Raw genomic sequence first — 20,132 nt, 5'->3', positions numbered from 1 at the left:
GAAGGACTTGATGTTTCGTAAAAAATAAAATGCAAAAAAACTCCCATGCAATTGCTATTCTATTTTGAAGTCTTATCTGAAGGCCTGCAGGCATGTTCTAACTTGGATCTTATTCTTCGTGTTGGCCCCACTCTTTACTTTAGGGAAAAAAAAGTTATTTCTTTGTGCTTTCCCTATCAAAACACCCTCCACTGCCCTCAGATGCTTATTTATTGACAACTTCCCTTTTCAAAGCCTTCTTGCACGGTGCTGAGTCCAGCTGCACTTTAGTAGGATGCATTCAGCTCTCCCAGGTTTTGATCCTGGAACAGGAAGATTCCCATTTCCCAAGCTGCTGAGGAAATCATCATCCTGCTTGTAAATGTCTTTTGTAGCAATTAACTGAAATTTTGTATTTATAAGTGTACTGTTTTAAGTGAACATGTTTTAAGTGAACTGTCTAGTTGGGTGAATGTTAAAGCATTTTTAAGATAAATGCATCTTTCAAGTTCAAATTATCTTTTTTTTTTTTTCTTTAGCTGAGCATGTCTTCAGCTAAGTAAGACTGCATCTTGAAACACAGGTTATACTTGAGTTGTGTTTGTGTGTTTCCTGGGGAGAACAGCATCTGCTGCTGCTTTTATGGGCAGTCTTGCATGGGTCTCCATCATACCAAATGCTTGTCTTTATATCACTGCCACAGGCTCTCATCTACTTAAACTTCTCCCTCTGCTTTTTATCTCATCCAAGAAGGGGTTTTGTAATTTTTTTTAGTTCTTCTATGTGTACTGTCACCTTCCCCATGCAAGCTCAGCTTTCACTGGAAAAACCCTTCTCAAACATTTTCATTAATAGATTGAGCCTGCTGTGGTCCCCTTTGACTTGCTTTTATCCCGCTTCTGTTGCTGTCCATTATTCACATCAGAAATGCTGAGGACGTGGAAGACAGTAATTGTAGGTAATAAATCCACTGCAGTTTTGAGCATTGTTTTTTCTGAATTCCTTGTGTTGCTTTCTCAAGCATATTTGATCAAAGGTACTGCCTGAATACCTCCAAAAAACTAGAAATGGAAGGATGACGTCTGGTTTGATGTCTGCCCATGTCACCTGGCTCACTTGGTTCTACATCCCCATGGGTACGGGGCTCCATGGTGGCACCTGCGGGTTCGGGTCCACACCAGACCTGCTCGGGGCTCTGCATGCACCACATGAAGCTGAACTCCAAACATGGGGCTGGCTCAGGCCATTCATTGTGCCACCCTTCCACCTTTGAGTCCCTTGTGGGGTAAAATGAGGGATGAGCGAGATGATGTGCTCGGGCATAGCTTTCTCCCCCCAGAAACCAAGCTGAATTCATGCCTCCTCCCGATCATCGCAGGACGTTTCCAAACCAGGGGTTGGGAAGATACTGAGTTGGCAAACCTGAATTTCTGGTTCATGCTGGTTTGAGGTGGCCTAGGGATGCTGGGGGCGTATGTCATTACATGGTGGTACATGCCACGAAGTGTGGCAGTGCTCTGCCATCTCCCTGATGGAGGGGTGTGTGCCAGGGTCTTGGCCTCGCTGCCGTGGGTCGGGGGAAAACTCTGCCATTGTGGTAGAGCCCGTGAGATGGCAGCGTGGTGACATGAGCAATCCTTGCCGAGCCCTTCGGAGGCCAGTGTTTATCTAATTAGGAAATACCCCAAGTGCTGAGGGTGCCCTTGCAAGGAAAAAAAGTGTCATTGGGGGCTTTGGGGTTGTCATGGTTTAACCTCAGCCGGCAACTGAGCACCACGCAGCTGCTTGCTCACTCCCCCCCCGCAGTGGGATGGGGGAGAGAATTGGAAGAGTAAAAGTGAGAAAACTCGTGTGTTGAGATAAAGACAGTTTAATAGGTAAAGCAAAAGCCGCGCACGCAAGCAAAGCAAAACAAGGAATTCATTCACTACTTCCCATCGGCAGGCAGGTGTTCAGCCATCTCCAGGAAAGCAGGGCTCCCTCACGCTTAACGGTTACTTGGGAAGACAAACGCCATCACTCCAAACGTCCCCCCCTTTCCTTCTTCTTCCCCCAGCTTTATATACTGAGCATGACGTCCCATGGTATGGAATATCCCATTGGCCAGTTTGGGTCAGCTGTCCTGGCTGTGTCCCCTCCCGGCATCTTGTGCACCTCCAGCCTTCTCAGTTGGTAGAGCACGAGAAACTGAAAAGTCCTTGACTAGTGTAAGCACTACCTAGCAACAACTAAAACATCAGTGTGTTATCAATTTTGTTCCCATCCTAAATCCAAAACACAGCACTGTACCAGCTACTAGGAAGGAAATTAACTCTACCCCTGCCGAAACCAGGACAGGGGTGAATGTGGGGCTGGTGGAGGAAAGGGGAAGACTCATTTTATCCCCCAAGCCCATGTGCAAAGGTGCCAGCTGTTTACACCCACTGCACCAGGGACCGGCATGGCTTGCTCTGGGACTGGGGACTCCCCGCTGCACTGATGCGGAGATGCTCTTCATGCTTGCACGGGGTTGTGGTTGGTGGTATGGGCTCGAACCACAGTTTTGGGAGCACTGGTTCGGCTGCTGTTGATGGTTGGGAGCTGATGCTGCTCTCCACTGGTCACTGCCTGGTGTGGCACCTCACCAGCTGCCCGCTACCAGCACTAGGGCTTTGCCAGTGACTGGGAGATTCGCATCCTCTTCCACACTTAGCTCTTACCAGCATCCAGCACCAACCTGCCCAGCTGCATTTCCACCACTCCCCTGAGCATCATTTCATTACACTTATATCTAAAGTACAGAAACTGTTATTGCAATAATATGGCTTACTCCAAAATATCAGTACCATTTAATTTTCCCTGGCTGGAAAGTTGCATGTCTGTCTTTCAACCCCAGCAGTCTCAATGGATCCATTTTTAGTGTCAAGTTTAGTTTTACGTTGACCATGGTAAAGTGATAACAGCCAAATATATTGTGAATTGTAAGATGTATTCTGGAGCCCTGACCAAATGACACAGGTGTTGATTTCAACGCTATTAAAAGAAACAAACTACAAAACAACCCAACAAGAACCCTTGAGTTATTTTTATATTGACTTCTAAGCTGGCAACCTGCTTTTAACAGGGTGTCCTACATGACCATTGCAGTTTCATAAGCTGAAGCATTATGTCTGCCTTAAGTCTTCACCTCAGGTTGGATTTTATAAGCATGTTTTCCATGAAGGGAAGAGGGAGGAATTCTTGTGTGAACAATTTCCTCAAAGGGAACACAACCATTAAATTTTCTTGTTTGTATAAAATGTTGCTTTTGCACAAAAAAAAATAGCAAAAATTCCTGCGACTGTTCAGTTGGGGTAATTTTAGGAGTTATCAACAAGCAAAAAGGAAGGGAAAGGTTATGTTGTAATTAAAAAAAAAAAATTGGTTTCATACTCCTTAAAAATTTTTTGTATCCTAATGCTGTCCTGCATATGGTTCAAGGCTGTAAAAGAGCTTTGGGAGACATTTTCTCAGTACTTTCCCGTGTCGGATTAAATACTTCTTGTTTTCCTGAAGTTTTCTATTACTGGACATGCTTGCGTGGGGCTTTGGTAGATGAAAAGAAGTTAACAACAGCTCGCCCATTAGCGTCCAGAGATGTTGTCTGAAGGTAATGCAAGTCCACGGTACTGCCAGCAAAATGGTCAGGGCGTGTCCTCTGCAGAGGCTGCCAAATACAAATAATTTACTGCATGGGGTTCTGTATTTGGAAGCAGTGTGAGCTAATGAAACTCACTAAAGCAGTTGAAGGAATGAGGGTGGTACTCAGAGAACCTCATTTAAAATACATATTTTCCTAGGGGATGGGCATTAGTCTGGGTCTGGGTCAGGTTCAGCCATCTCCAGGAAAGCAGGGCTCCCTCACGCTTAACGGTTACTTGGGAAGACAAACGCCATCACTCCAAACGTCCCCCCCTTCCTTCTTCTTCCCCCAGCTTTATATACTGAGCAAGACGTCCCATGGTATGGAATATCCTGTTGGCCAGTTTGGGTCAGCTGTCCTGGCTGTGCCCCCTCCCAGCTTCTTGTGCACCTCCAGCCTTCTCAGTTGGTAGAGCACGAGAAACTGAAAAGTCCTTGACTAGTGTAAGCACTACCTAGCAACAACTAAAACATCGGTGTGTTATCAATTTTGTTCCCATCCTAAATCCAAAACACAGCACTGTACCAGCTACTAGGAAGGAAATTAACTCTACCCCTGCCGAAACCAGGACAGGGGTGAATGTGGGGCTGGTGGAGGAAAGGGGAAGACTCATTTTATCCCCCAAGCCCATGTGCAAAGGTGCCAGCTGTTTACACCCACTGCACCAGGGACCGGCATGGCTTGCTCTGGGACTGGGGACTCCCCGCTGCACTGATGCGGAGATGCTCTTCATGCTTGCACGGGGTTGTGGTTGGTGGTATGGGCTCGAACCACAGTTTTGGGAGCACTGGTTCGGCTGCTGTTGATGGTTGGGAGCTGATGCTGCTCTCCACTGGTCACTGCCTGGTGTGGCACCTCACCAGCTGCCCGCTACCAGCACTAGGGCTTTGCCAGTGACTGGGAGATTCGCATCCTCTTCCACACTTAGCTCTTACCAGCATCCAGCACCAACCTGCCCAGCTGCATTTCCACCACTCCCCTGAGCATCATTTCATTACACTTATATCTAAAGTACAGAAACTGTTATTGCAATAATATGGCTTACTCCAAAATATCAGTACCATTTAATTTTCCCTGGCTGGAAAGTTGCATGTCTGTCTTTCAACCCCAGCAGTCTCAATGGATCCATTTTTAGTGTCAAGTTTAGTTTTACGTTGACCATGGTAAAGTGATAACAGCCAAATATATTGTGAATTGTAAGATGTATTCTGGAGCCCTGACCAAATGACACAGGTGTTGATTTCAACGCTATTAAAAGAAACAAACTACAAAACAACCCAACAAGAACCCTTGAGTTATTTTTATATTGACTTCTAAGCTGGCAACCTGCTTTTAACAGGGTGTCCTACATGACCATTGCAGTTTCATAAGCTGAAGCATTATGTCTGCCTTAAGTCTTCACCTCAGGTTGGATTTTATAAGCATGTTTTCCATGAAGGGAAGAGGGAGGAATTCTTGTGTGAACAATTTCCTCAAAGGGAACACAACCATTAAATTTTCTTGTTTGTATAAAATGTTGCTTTTGCACAAAAAAAAATAGCAAAAATTCCTGCGACTGTTCAGTTGGGGTAATTTTAGGAGTTATCAACAAGCAAAAAGGAAGGGAAAGGTTATGTTGTAATTAAAAAAAAAAAATTGGTTTCATACTCCTTAAAAATTTTTTGTATCCTAATGCTGTCCTGCATATGGTTCAAGGCTGTAAAAGAGCTTTGGGAGACATTTTCTCAGTACTTTCCCGTGTCGGATTAAATACTTCTTGTTTTCCTGAAGTTTTCTATTACTGGACATGCTTGCGTGGGGCTTTGGTAGATGAAAAGAAGTTAACAACAGCTCGCCCATTAGCGTCCAGAGATGTTGTCTGAAGGTAATGCAAGTCCACGGTACTGCCAGCAAAATGGTCAGGGCGTGTCCTCTGCAGAGGCTGCCAAATACAAATAATTTACTGCATGGGGTTCTGTATTTGGAAGCAGTGTGAGCTAATGAAACTCACTAAAGCAGTTGAAGGAATGAGGGTGGTACTCAGAGAACCTCATTTAAAATACATATTTTCCTAGGGGATGGGCATTAGTCTGGGTCTGGGTCAGGGTCAGGCTCAAGCTGCCTCCCCTCCTAAAAATGGGGTGCAGCCAGGGGCTCTGGCAAGCAGTGCAAGACCCACACGGTCAGTGTAGATCTTACTTTAACTCAACTTACATATAACTTATTCACCTCAATGATTATTCTGGGCGAGTTTTCCACGGACAAGCTGCGTCTTGTTAGTGGATTTTTAACTTCCTACCCATTTATTTCATTGGCTGTCCCAGTGACATGTATAATGGTACATTTGTTATTTCCTTATTTGTGTTTTAAAAAAGGTGCCACCCCTCTGTGCCAAGGAGAGCACAGGCTGCTGGCAGCACGATAGCTTATTTTTGCATCCTTGTTCCTTTGGTTTTAGCTAGTGACCACCACTAGCTCCACAGTGCTCAGGGTGACATCTTAGGTATCAGCCAGGATGCATGTCATCACCCCGCTGCTTTGTGCATGTGTTAGGTGTGGGTGGCCTCTAGCTGGCGGTGGCTGCCGAGCCGAAAAGCAGGAAAAGTTTTAAATAGCAAAAGGAGATGCAATAAGAGCTTTTAGCTTACCCAAAATTGCCATGTATAGCTGGAGGCGAGAATGACCATGGGGATGGTAAAAGGGAAGAGTAGCGTGTCCCGTGGTGTTGCTACATGGACTGAAAAGAATAAAATATAATATTTTGAGAGGAATGCACGTCCAGGTGGAGAATGACCATTGTTGTAGCTTCCTTTAGTTTATGATTAAAGAAATGTAAACTGCTCTTCCAGTCTTAAGCAAATAGAAGAAGCCAGTTCCTAAGCTCTGTGTTTATATAGTTCCTTTCCAGGTCAGTGCATCACCCGAAAAAAGGGGATTCTGCCCCCACCCCCAGCTTTTCTGGCTTTTTTATAGACACTGGAATGGAGGAAGGAGGGAATGCAAAGAGAAAATTAGTCTTCAGTTCCCAAAGCAACACGTGGACTTTTGCATTCTTCAGTTTACTTCTCTTTTTTTAACGAGGGTTTTTGTGCTGGTTTTTGTTTGTTTTGGTTTTTTTGCTATTGTTGTCTGGAGAAGATGAGTTCCTGTCAAAAAGAGCTTAAAAAAAAATGTTTGGATGTTCTTTTATTCCCTGTGAGATCTAAAAATAGAAGCTGACAAAGAATTGCTTGTAGACTCGCTGTTCTGCTCAGAGGGTTTAGCTTACGTCTAAAGCTGTGTCTTCTGACATTGCAACAGCTGAGCTTTGCAGAAGTACCAAGGCTGGGCTTACTGAGCGTAAGCAGGGAGGAGAGCAAATCTCTTTATCAGCCCTCTTGCTTCTCTCCTCCCGTCTCCATCCTTGGGCAGAAGACCTTAACCTGAGCGCCAAGGCACAGTGCAAAAAAATGTGTGTTAAAATGAGAGCGAGACGTAAGTGCTGGGAGCACAGGAAGGATGGTGGGGAGAGGGTTGCGGTTTTATTTACTGGCAGTGCTGCAGTGCACACTGGTACTGTTGAGGCGGGTGGATAGCATATAAATGCAGCCTTACATAGTTTTTTAGTTATTTCTATAACTAAAACACTTGGCCATTGTATTTGGGTTTCACAGTATTGCCATAGTCTAGTGGCAAAGTATTATTGTTGTTGTGACCACAGCTTGCCATCGTACTTTAAAAGCTTGGTGCAAATTGGGAGAACGGAGGGAAATGTGTGTAATCTGCATTATAATGTGTGTAAGCCACACTATAAGGTACTCAGTGATAATGTATATATAATGTAATCTGTGTTATAGGTTACTTGATGATAAAGGTGGCCACCTCTGAAAGGGTATGAAGTCTTCTGCACTTTGGGGTCTCCAAGTTGTCGTGTCTGGGTGCTGGAGGGGTGGCAGTGGGGAAATTCAGCACAGGACAGCCCAGGAACGTGGGGAAAAGTCCATTCACAGGTGCTTGTGAGGGGGATCGGAGGAGAGGTGGTGTTATTAAAGTGGCTGCTGATGACGACAGCGAGTTGTGCTTCCTCTCCCAGGCATCAGTGCACGCTTCCCCCTCCTGGTGTTTGCTGACTTCAAACATAAACATCGCGCTTTCGGGTGATGTCTTGATTTCACACTTGTGAAACCAGTGCGTTGCTTCTCTGGGTTGCTTAAGGTGAGAATTAAAAACTTGTTTTAAAAAAATGATAGCTATATATTGGGCTCTGATGTCCTTTGAACTGCATTAGCTGTTTGGATGTATTGGGTAGGAACTGCAAGTGCTGGAAGGTGGCTTACGTGGCACTGCCTGTGCGAGTTGGTGATGTTGTGTTACTGGTCTTAACCTGACCGAAGTCCCATGTGCTGCTTCTTCCTTTCCCACCAGCTTGTTCCTGGAGGAATGGCCTGGACCCCCCATTGCATCCCTTCTTGGCAGCAACATGCTCTTAGGCTGAAGCTGGGTGTAATACTGTGCCTTTGGCTTGGGCGGGGGGCATATTCTGCCTGCTGAGTTGCCAGTAGCATGTGTCTGCTGGTACAAAGGTGTGATGGACTCCGAGATCTGCATGGGAAGCCCCTCCATTCGCCAGCACTCAACCAGGCCAGAAAATGGGCTAAACCACACACAGTCCCCCACTGCAAACCAGGTGCTGTGTTGTGTCTGGGCTGAGTATCCCTGGATAAACACCCCAGACAAGATGATGATGTGCAGCTGGAGGCATACATGGGCTGGTTTTCTGGTACCTGGCATGTATGGTCGGATAGTTGTAAAATTCCTGCCCAGCCCCAGACAAGATCCCTGTAACAAGTCCTCTGTGTTAGCACAAGTCCGTGCTGGGCTGGTCTGATGCTGTGAGCTGTGTGGGGAGAAAACTCATCCTGAAAAACCCACCGAATCAACAAAATCCAAGCATGGCCCACACCAAGGGTTTTCCTGCAGCGCAGATGAGCGTATTTTACTTTCCACCATTGGGTGCCCTCCCGTTACAGCCTGTTCCTTCCCCACCAGGCTGAGATGCTGCCTTGCTGCCCACTCCAATCGGACCTGCCTTTCCTCTGTGTGCAAAGACCCCCTGCGCTGGGAAAGGACGGTGCCTCCGCCGTACCAGAACTGGAAAACTTACCAACTTCTTATTTCCTTTGCAGTGAGCCTGGGGGAAGAGAAGGCCCACGTGTGGATTGCCTCCCACCTTGCCTTTTCTCCCAGCCACTCGTGGTGAGCTTTCACGTGCTGGAGGAATGGAGGGGAGAGCTGCCAGGCTGAGCTGGGGCAGCATGAGTGAGGCCAAAGGGCATTTGACCGGTGGTCTGCGGCGGGTGGGGGTCCTCCCCACCCTGCAGCAAGGTATCTATCCTGCCAGGTAGATGCCCGCAGGGGAGAGGACAACTCCAGCTGAACTGATGCATCTCGGCACCTGATACCAAGCTCAGATAAGGGCACATTGCTTGGAGCCGGGTTGCATTTCCACGCTCCCTTCTCTGAACTCAAACCAGCTCTGGAGCAGGTGAGAATCGCCCCAAGAGCTGTCGTGTGCTGTGGGTACACGTGCTAATAAACAGGCAGGATCTCATCTGTGATGATGCTGGATGCTCTGGCTTGTTGGGACATTGCTGGCAGCGTCAAAGCGAGTTGCAGTGGAGGTTCTCACTTGGGTGTTCCCAGTGCCTCTGCTAAGGGAGGTGAGCATGTTTTTATCCAGCGCAGCATCCAGCGCAGTTTTGAATACAATGCAAGTTTACTGGGACAGGAATTTATCTGAATTTTCTGTAACACCTCTGCGACTCATATAAAATGATCTATGGGCAGTCATATTCAAAGACCCCAAGACAGTTAAAACATAAACCTCCTTGCAATTCAGCTGGCTTTAGTGCTCCTTACGCTCTTATTAAAAAAAAAAAAAAAAAGCTTCCTTGTGTGCTCTTGAGTTTTTGTTGTAGTCAAGGAAATAAACATGCAAACAGGATCTCCTGTTTCTTGGTTCATCCTGCTTGATAGTAATTTCATTCCTGAAGTCATAATTCACTTTGCGAGTGCAAGTCTGATTTCCTTTTCGGTAGCAGGGTTGTAAGCGAGTGCCGGGTTTGGGCTAAGACTGGTGATGTGCAGTCTGGTGACATGTTGTTTTGAAGCTGGTGCCTGGCCAGGGTGTTTGCAGTGTGGGTTTGTTAATGAGAAAGGAACTGCGAATGGGGATCAGCAGAAGTCCCTGATGCAAGTGCATTGAGTGTGGTGTCTATTTTGGGACTGAAATTTGGGTTTCCAGTAAAAAATACTGCAGCAGCTGCAACGCTGGAGGTGGGGACGCTGGCCAGTCTTGTACCAAGACCTCAGGAGCAGCTTGACTTCCGCGTGGGGAGCTGGGTCTCGCGAAGCAGAAGCTCTGCCTGCAGTCGGTGGTGTGTGGCTGTTGCTTCCTCCTGCGGCTCGTCACCTCCTGGGCACACAGCCCTGCGTGCTGGCACCCGCCTGCAACAGCCCGCAGCTTCTCCTGGATGCCTTGGGATGCTTTGAGGTTTCCTCGGGCCGTGGTGATGCAGTCGAAGCAGACCCGAAGCCGTGCTCGTTTTGGCTGTGCTTGGTAGGTATGTGCAGTGGTGTAACCCCGCAGCTTTGCTTTTGAAAGTCTTTAAGCATGTGGGAGAAGAGCCTCTGATGACAGCTCTCTTTGGCTTGCAGCTGCTGACTGTGCACCCCAAATTATACCAGGCAACGAGGATGGGGAGTTTGCTGCGAGCTGATAGCCTGCATGGTTTGAAGCATGTCGAGATGCCTGTTTCATGCACTTAAAAAAAACCCTGATAGGGTTTATTCAACTTTTCGCAGCTTGGTTTAGCTGCTTTGTAAGCAGACTGTGGCACTGCTTCGCTTGGCCGGGTTTATTCCAGGGCATGCAAGCACACAAGTCACTGTTACAACTAGTAGTAGCTTTACAAGTGAAAGCAGTGCTTTGCTGGGAAGTGGCACGGACTGCAGGTACGTCTCGGGCGAGGGTCTCGCCTCTTAGCAGATGTTGTATAAGCATTTCCACTTGCATAGATGCATAAGCATTTCCTTTAAGCCTGTTCCCCTAAAGGAAAAATTGCAGGTTTATACCATATACGGCTAAAGATATAAAATGCTGTGTTAAAATGTGCTTTTAAAATAGAACGTGAAACAGAAATGGTGACTTGTTGAGTTTCAGCAGTGGTGGATGTGGTTGTAGTAAGTACGTACCTTTTTGACTTTATTCCACAGCAGTAGTTTCAGTCTGATACAGGGCAGCGTGGTGTTTTAAGTACGTTGTGTCACAATTTGCCTTTTTTTTTTTCCCCCCTCCTCCTAACAGCAGTCTCTATTAGTAGATAATTGGGCATATTCAGGACTCCAACACACCTTCACCTAAACTCATTTCTCCTTTTTCAATTACCTTCTGCTTGCAATAGCATGCAGGAAAAAAAATCATGTATGTTTCCATGGGCTGGGGTGCAGCTGGACAGGAGAAACGTACAGTGCTTTGAGAGGTTACTGAAGCAAAAATGCAAATGTTACAAGTTTTGCCCTGGAGATGGAGCATGCTGAGGAGGGGTGCAGGTGGTTGAGATGACTCTGCTTGCCGGAGGTAACTGTTAAGATTTTGTAACTCAGCTGTATTTGGCTGTACACCTGCATCATGCTTGCCTTCAATTTTCTCTAACTGGTGGATGCAGCAGGAACGGAGAAATAACCAAAACATATAGTCTGTAATCTCAAGTGGCTTGAATATATACTTTTCTACAGTATAAAATATTAAAAAATTGGGTTCCAGAATATCCCCAAATCCAGCCCAAGGTTGAGAACATGATGCTTTGCTGTACTTCCTAAAAAGAGGAGATTTTACTGACATTTTACTGACATTTTCATTTTCAAAAGCCCTTCTGCCAAGTGATGCTGGATCTACAGTTTACCTTGCAGCAAAATGCTGAAGTCGAGCAATACTGTCTGATGCTAGTGCAGCCTGACAGTACAAAACCTGTGTAAAACCAGTATAAAAGCGTGTAAAACTTTTGTACTTTCCTTGTTAAGGGGGCAAAAAGAGCTTCAAGAGACTGAAAATTCAGCAGCTTTGGCTCAGATGGGTTGCTTGGTAGCATCACCACAGCTACTCTGTTCAAAGGCTGGGAAACTGCTTTCTGGTCAAGGTCCCAACAGCAAAACTGCTTTGCGAGGAGGGTTTGGAGGAGTCAGATCTGGAATCACGGTTGCAGTGAATTTCTGGGAGGGCATCTTAAGACATGCTGATGTGCAACCTGTGTAACCCTCTGCAGGGCCCATCAGCTGAGCCTTTGATGTCTTGGCTCCAGTCCTTAGACCACATCCATTTGCATTTTTGATGGATTAAATCCTGTGTACAGGTCTCACATCCTGGTGGAGTTTGATGGAAGTTTGTCCTTGTTTCGTATAAATTGAGCAGCAGAGGAGGACCTGGTGGTGAGCCGAGGGCTGCAGATGTGGCCTTGGCAAGCAACCTCTGTAGAAAGAGGTGGCAGTGTCTGTGTCTTCTGCAGGTACTGGCACAGAGGGAGTGAACCAGGCAGGGTGATTGCTAATGCGTTTATAAGCAGGAGACATTGCGTCGTGGTTGGGGGTGGCGGGGGGTGGGTGTGTGTGTGTCCCGGGGCCGCGGCAGGAGCAGCACTGCTGCTGGGCCGTGGGAAACGCTCGGTTCCTCTTCTGGGCAGCGAGCAGGGTTGCAACACAGAGGTTGGGTGACTGGTGGCCAGAGGTTCCCATGCTCCTGGCCAGGCTGGTCCTGGCGGGTACCACCCCGTGTGGGGTGGCAGGAGCTTGGCAGATCTTACTGGAAAAATATGGGACTTTTGGGGGAGGGTTATAACAGTAAACCTGATTAATGGATAACAATTTTTGCACCAAGTCTTCTATTTTTGATGCAGACACCTTCTTTCCGCTGCCAATACTTGAGATCCCAGCTGGTGAATTAATTTCAGGAAAGTTGTTCTCATCCAAAATTTGGATATTTTATTTCAGGTTTGCTAATGGCTAGATAGTGTTTAATGCAGGTAGGCAGTAACATGCATTTTCAGTAAGTATCTTTAGGCTTACTGTTGCTGCAATTAATTTTTAATTCTTTAAATTGTAAACTGGAAGCTGCAAGTTCTAGTGTGAGATGACAGATTGTGGGGTTTTCAACTCATTCTTTTTAAAAGGAACTAGTTGGTAACTCTGTTTCCCAGTTGAATTTAAGCGTGCATGGCTTGGGGATTTCTGTTGCTTATATCCTAGTAAATTTATGTAATACTGTTCTCACATTGTTCACATTTTCTTACCATTCCTGTTCATAGTTGCTTCACCTTGTGTGTTTGTCACAGGAAAAAAACAAAACTATTTGCTGGGAAAATACAGTACTCACAGGAGAAAATTGGGCGGCGGGCTTGAGAAAGTCATTTGAGTGGTGTATTTAAAAAAAAAAAAAAGTCTTCAGTCTTATATAGGTATATGGAGAAGTGTAGCAGGTACAGGCTGTGCCTATTAATAGGCAGCCTGTTTATATCAGGGCAGAATGATGTGTTTTGTCAAACTCTCCAGAAAATAAATGTCTCAGTAGTTTTCATATACACAAGGTGTCATTTCCCTCAAGCAAATGCTGTAACTTCATAGTGTCAAACTACTCTGGAGTTCGAGTATGTGCAGAATTAAATAATAAAAATATCCATAGCCAATATCTATATTCAACATAGGCTGTTACAGAGCTAAGCTTTATTCTGTTCCCTCTCCAGAGTACTTTGAAAATCACCTAGTCGAGCACAGCATCGCCTTTGTACTCCAAAAAGCAGCAGTATTGCAGTCAGACACCAAGGCTGGTGCAGCCACTTGCCATCTCCATCCCTCCCACTGCCTTCAACCATTTTCTCTGCTTTCAAGTTTTTTCCTAAATGTGGACTTTTGCGCTGTTACAGTAGAAAGAGAAAACAAATGTGCACATTCCAGGCATGAGATGCAAAACTGGCTCCTTTGCACCAGTCTGGCGTTTCTGGCTGCAGAGAGGCTTTCGCAGAGGCGGATGCCAAAATATATGTGGTCTTGCTGCTGTCTTCTGCTGTGTAAACCCTCCCATGTTACCGAGTCACTCTTCCTCTGGTTATTCTGTGACAGAGTGTGGTCAGAGACATTCAGAATAACTCCCACTTCATAAAGGTCTTGAAAAATTGCCCATTTAATTTGATGTACAGTTTATTTTTTCCCCTCCAGTCTTGGAGAATATTTGTATTTCTAGCAGCACATAAAGGACCTCATTTGAATTCTTTGGCCCCATAACAACCAAAAAACAATGTCAGAAGTGGGGGAGTGAGTTTGTCTTTGAGTTAAACTTCGCAGAAGAAAGATGTGAGAAGATGCAGATACATTAGATGACACAGCGAGACAGTTACTCAGACCTTGTTACTTTGAAAAATGAAGCTGTGATTAACATGTATTGAGCAAAATTCATGGGAACATTTGAAGTAAGAGCTGCAGCTTGGAAAAATAAGAGAACAAAATACACTTTAGTATTTCTGTCCTTGCTCTGTTTTGATTGTGGAGCCAATAATGGGGAAGGATACACCCATTCCTGCCATGAATTTGAAGAATTTGCTTTTTTTCCCCAGTGTCTGTATAGATGAGTGTAAAGCAGTGAAATGCCTGTGCTGTTGGCTGATAACATGTCACAGAAGAGCTGCCCTGGTAGCCCTGATTATTGCGCATGGTTTAATATTTCTATCACACCGCTGGCAACTGGGAGTGATGGCTGCTTTCAAAATGAAAAGTCAGGGAAAGATGGATCTCCCAGCCATCTCCATCTGCGCCTGAAAGACATGGTGGCAACGAGCAGGTTGCATTAAGGAGTTGGTAAGATGAGACAAATAATCGCTTATGGACATCTGAAAGTGCAGAGAAGTGGGCTGAGCATTGGAGAGCACTGATGCTTTTGATCATCCTATCTCCCCCAGTTGGTTTTTCTTATTGCTCTTTTTGGTCCCCTCAAGGAAAAATCACGTTCTTCAGATCATCCCACGTGCAGCGCCTTTGGCCGCTCTGGCTTGCCAGGTGCCAAGCTGTGCCACAGCCAGCTGTGCAGTGGCTCGCTGGGATGCAGCTTCAGCCGGAAGCTGGAGTAGTGTGTCCTACAACAAGAACCCTTCAGGTTCCTCCTGAAGGGAGGTCAGGATGGCTCCTGGTGTCCATTAGACACCTGCAATGGCAGCTTGGAGTAAACTTGTTCTTGAGCACCTATTGCACAGTGTTTTATTTGTGGGTAGCAGTGCTCCTCATCTCTGCAAGCAGGTGGTCACTACCGCTTTGGGAAGAGACCAGAGCACAGCAACACAGGATTTACTTTCCAGCTTTAGATGCAACACAGGAGTCAACCTGCTCTTTTTCATTTTCAAAAGGCTTTTCAAAATTTTGTAATTTCTTGTGGGAGGCTTTCAAGTCTGTTCTGCTACGGGGATCCCAGACGTTCCAGGGACCTCCTTTTTCAAGCCTTACAAGAAACCTCTGGACTGTATTATTGAAGTTGTTTAGCTTTCAGATGTTCTGAGTAAATCACAGGATCATTTGTATTGTGACAGTGGGGAAAATATTTTAAAGCTGTGGTGGCTCTTAACGGTTTTTTCCCAACCCTGCTGAATCTTTTTACAGCAGGTAAAATAGGCAAAACCTCCTTAGAGCAGGCAAAATGCAGTCTGCCTTTATAACAAGCTATTCTAAGAAGCTTTGTACTCTTTAAGTGTTCAAAAACTTTTCCAAACACTAAGCCGCTTGCAACTGTGGACTAAAATTATTTTACCTTGCTGTTCTTGAAATGTGTAGTATCCATCTGGGACCTGTGGCGAGTCAGCAGGACTCTGAAGGACAGAGTAATGTAGGTGATAATACAGCATGACTTCGCAGTGCTTATCCTGTCCGCACCGAGTAGGGTTTATAATTCATAGCAGAAGTGTGGGAAAAACTGAAAAGTATTTTAAAATGCTTTAAAAAAAAAAAAAATAAAAAGCAACCAAGCACTGGGGAAGGGGAGCAAGGGGAAGATCCCAGGAAGATGTATAGCTCTGGGGCTGGCTGGAGTTTGTCTGTTTACAGAGCACTTGGGAATGTGGTCAGTGGGCTGGAGATGAGGCCATCCCCGTTGGCTGCCTGCCCCTACTGCCGTCCTCCGTGCCTGGGGGCTGCTGCAGCCAGGACTGCACTGTGGCAGCATTGCTCCCGCAGCCTGAAGGTTTGGATAACGTGATTTGCGGTAGCCTGGCTTTAGGTGGTGCCATAACTGTTGTGTGGTCTGAGCTGGGCTGGTTGCGGGTCCATAGAGTTTCAGAGGAGAAGGACTTGGTAGACCTTCGCTCTGCCCTCTTCCTTGCAGCCACCCCTGTGGACTGTGGTTCCCTGGGGATTTTGTCTGCCCATGATTTCTCCTCACTGTGTTAGATCAACCTTTTCCTTTGGTGAACAGTGAGAAACTAGTTATGGCTGGATAGGGAGGATGCTCCTTTGGGCTTGTACAAAACAACACTCAAGTCGCGTTTGATGTGGGAAGTTATCTTGCTTGTACGTATGTGTATGGGACAAAGCAGAGCAGTGGGCACAGACCTCAGGGAGCTAGACTGGGCCTTGTTTAGACCAAGATTGGTCCATCTCAGAGTAGATGGGGACTCTGCGGTCATCTTGCTGCTGTGTTGTTTTTCTTTTGGGGGTGCTTATAGAAGCCAATTTACTTGTTGCATGCATGCTTCAGTAGGCAAAAACTTCTCCTTTCAGTTTCTCCTTTGATGTTAAATCTGCCTTCGGATGCCCCTACAGAGCATCTCATGGCTTCACATTCATAGCTGAGTGCAAGAGCATGGTGGTTTGCTGTCATCCACACTAATGCTATGCTGTGCAGTGCCCAGCTGGTGCGTGACCTGTGCAACGGAAGGGCTCTGTGGCTGGTTTGCACGTCTCAATTTAAAAGCACGATGTCTTTCGTACAGGCATATATGTGCCTAAGAACAAAGGCACAGCGTCTTGTCTTCCAGCAGACAAGACTCCCCCTTGCTCAAATTCAGTTGTGTCCCCATGCAGAGAGCAGGCAGCTGGCAGTCCTACTGCTTGCAAGCAAGCTCCGTGCAGGCTCTGTACAGGGGCTTTTCAACCTCAGCCTAATTTTAGCTATGGGATACAGCTGGTAGCTAAAGTTGTCAGCAAAGGTTTTTTCTATTAGCACTTTCCTAAAATATTTCCCATGCTGTGTACACATTTACTTATCTCCTTCCCTGCCCCCCCCCCTTTTTTTTTTGCCTTACAGCTTCTGACATGAAGAAAGATATAGAGTCTTTAATAGCCCAGGAAAAAGCGGAGATCGTTGCCAAGTATGAGAAGGTACCAACCTTGTGTTTCTCCCCAACATACTGGCTAAGGCTGAAGCTATTTAATCGATTAGGAATGCTTCGAATAAGAACTTCTGCCTCCCTGCAGGCATCGCCCCAGTAACCCTCATGCCATCAGGCTTTGTGCCAGCTCTCCCTGCCTGCTTCTGCCTGCACATACCCTCTCACTGCATCCCCAGAGTTACTTGTGGATCCCGTGTATGCTCAGCACAGATACCGAAAGGTCCTGGGCTTCTAGTGCTTCAATGCTCCCTTTAACACCAGGATGGCTTATGCCCAACAGTGCTGGTTTCTCTGATGTGCAGTCCTTTCAAGCCCATAGCAGAGGCACACCAGGGACGCTGGATAGGCTGAACTTGTGCATTTTTCTCTTGCCTGTGTTGTATTTGTCTCTTTAGAGCAGGTTTGGGCTCCTGGCTTTATGCCTTCTAGCGTGTGGGGAGGGAGGGATGCGGGCACTGGGGCATTCCCAATGCTGGGGCTGGCTCACGGGTGTCCTTTCTGCTTTCAGGGCAGGCGGGAAGGAGCTCAGATTGACCCATGGGAAGATGCCGATTTCACACTGTATAAAGTTACAGACCGGTTTGGATTCCTGCAGTAAGTCCTCATGCCCTCACCTGTCCTCTCTGACCCGTGTGTCTGTGCGGACCATCCATCTGCACCGAGTGTGGCAGACCCAGCATCTTTCCTATAAGCCACTCTGTGGCTTGGCTTGATCAATCCCAAATGCAGGAGGAAAGACTAAATGTGCCTCCTTCCTCAACCACACACATTCAAACACTCTGATGCTTTGAATCTGCTGCAAGGCAAGGCTCAGAAATGGCCTCCCATCACAAGCCTGGTGTCAGAAGGTGCAGGCTTCTGCAGGAGGAGGCCGGCGGTGTGTCACAGAGGGATAGGCTCTTGCATTTGCACCTGATGATTCAGTGAGGTGTAGGAAGAGATGAGACAAGATATCTGATCGTTCTCGGTTCCCTTAGGAAATCCCCATCCTAAGTGAGGCACAGATGAATTAGATGCACACCCTATGCCTGGGGAGAATGCTTAAAAGAACTATTTTTATTCCAAATGTGAACAAAAAGTTATAATAGTAGGTGTTTTGTGTGCAGAAGGGAGGGTCGAAGCAATTGCTGTCCAGAAATCTGCCCCGCACCCTGTTTTAATTGCTGATCATGTGTGTATTGAAAAGGAGCTTTATGCCCAAAATTTCCAGCTGTGTCCCGTGCTTGATTACCCCCAGCAGCTCCCGTAGGGTGGTGGTGTTTTGGCTGGTGCTTCCTCTGCCTCTTCCTCATCGGGGACAGCTGTAGGAAAGGCACGAAGCCACTGAGCTGTATCTCCTCAGGTGCCCGAGGTGGTCCCCAAGCTGCAGCACCCCACGCTCCTCCGCACCCTTTCTTGCCCATAGAGTAACCGGTGACCTCTTGCTTTTCCAGCGAGCAGGAGCTGCCAACCCGCACGGCCTTGGAGGAGAAGGTGAGAGCTGCCAGCTCTGTTGTCATGGGTATCGGATCCTTGTCACACTGGCTGCAGAGGGGCCTTTTTTGAGGAAATGAATGTGCAAGTGAGAGCAAAGCAGGCAGCCAGCGCCTGCTGGTCACTGCTGCTCGCGCAGAGGTGGGAACTCTGCACAATACCTGGCTGTTGGAGCTTCTATTTTGCTGGGTCAGGCATCTCCCCTCCTCCATGCTGCACTGAAATCGCACCTTTTAAACAATTTTGGGCTTTTCCCTCTGCTTTGGCACAGCACTCGGCAGCTGTGGCTTGAAAAGGGGATTGCATGTGCAGGGGAAAGCGGTGGAGGTTGTAGGTAACAGTCATCTCCATTCTCATCTCCCCTGAGCTGGGAGCAGGTCCTCTGTTAGGATCCTGCTAACTGGGACTAAATAGCATCTTGTTCTGCTGATCTGCTACAATGATACGATTTGAGGCTAGCTGAACCTGCAAAGATTTTTGTTGTCAAGGAATACTCCTCTTGGAAATGCTTTCTCTATGTTAAGCCTGTGTGTTTTGTCGTTTTTACCAATGCTGCTTTAAGTACTATGTGTTGAAATTACCAGCGGAAAGCTTGAAATTACCAAGCACCTGTGGATTATTGCCGTCCCTGATGTGAGGTCTTTGCATAGGAGTTTAAACCTAAAGAGAATGAGTTTTGTGTTTTCAGGAGGTATCTTCTGGGGCTTTTTTTCTTAAATTTGTCTTGTCATCTTCCCCCTTGCACCAGCAAAAACAGCAGGAAATCGAACGCGTGGACAAGTGGCTAAAGATGCTGAAGAAATGGGGCAAATACAGAAACAGTGACAAGGTAAGGAGGAAAAGAAAGAGCACGGGTCCGGAGGGACAGGTACGGTGCATCCTTCCAGTGAGGCAGGCTTTTGAAAAGTTCATAGAGAAACTAGAAATCACTGGAAAATATTGCCTAATTCTACCCGTTAGTCTTTAATATTTTAAATCTTTCCTTGAAGTTGCTGGATTACCAGTCAAGGGAAAAGTCCTGTTCTGACTAGCATAGTTTTTAAAATGGTTTCCTAAATGCTGCTGGTGTGTTTGCACTTCTGCTTCCCTGCGCAAGGAGGAGCACAGCAGAGATGTTTGTGTGCCCAGCTGGGTCCCTGCCCTGAGAGCAGAGGGCATTGCAGGTTGCTTCTGTGTCTCCACCACCTGAGAATGGCATGGGAGATGTGACTGATACAGTGCAGCTGATGTTCCTCATAATTCTCCCTGGAGGGAGAATTACTTGTCTAGGGCAACACCTAGATTTTGTATTTTGCTCCTAGCCGCGCCTGTGAGAAGCCCCTTGGCTGCTTAAATATTACATTGTGTGCACCCATCTGTGGAAATCAAGGATGGAGACACCAACCTTGTGTCTTGGCTTTGGTGTTCAAAATAAACTCTGCATCAAACGCCACTGCAAAACTGAGTTGTTTTTAATAAATAATATTTGTAATATGTTCCTATTACAAACCTCTTGAAACAAAAAACCCTTGAACCTAATGACAGGACCCTTGCTGGGTAAGGAGAGGAGCATCACGCCTGACCTGCTCTGCTTATGGCACTCTGCGCACAGAGAGGGCTGAAGCCCAGCATCACCTTGTCGCCGTGGCCTCTGCAGCCTTCTT

At 46.6% G+C, this 20,132-nt stretch overlaps 1 protein-coding gene across 1 annotated transcript in view; it reads left to right on the top strand.

Annotated features, from left to right (window-relative positions):
• Positions 1 to 10,129: 10,129 nt before the first annotated feature.
• LOC103916460 (USP6 N-terminal-like protein) overlaps positions 10,130 to 20,132 on the top strand; it is a 31,449-nt gene continuing 21,446 nt past the window's right edge. The window contains exons 1-5 of the mRNA XM_009323443.1: positions 10,130 to 10,217; positions 16,932 to 17,005; positions 17,525 to 17,610; positions 18,450 to 18,489; positions 19,238 to 19,318. Of these exons, the coding sequence (XP_009321718.1) occupies positions 16,940 to 17,005; positions 17,525 to 17,610; positions 18,450 to 18,489; positions 19,238 to 19,318 (273 nt within the window). The 5' untranslated portion in view covers positions 10,130 to 10,217; positions 16,932 to 16,939. The remainder of the gene's footprint in view (positions 10,218 to 16,931; positions 17,006 to 17,524; positions 17,611 to 18,449; positions 18,490 to 19,237; positions 19,319 to 20,132) is intronic.

This window comes from Pygoscelis adeliae, unplaced genomic scaffold, assembly GCF_000699105.1.
Source record: "Pygoscelis adeliae isolate BGI_AS28 unplaced genomic scaffold, ASM69910v1 Scaffold5, whole genome shotgun sequence".
NCBI classification, from domain to species: domain Eukaryota; kingdom Metazoa; phylum Chordata; class Aves; order Sphenisciformes; family Spheniscidae; genus Pygoscelis; species Pygoscelis adeliae.
This window is presented reverse-complemented; position numbering and strand designations above follow the sequence as displayed.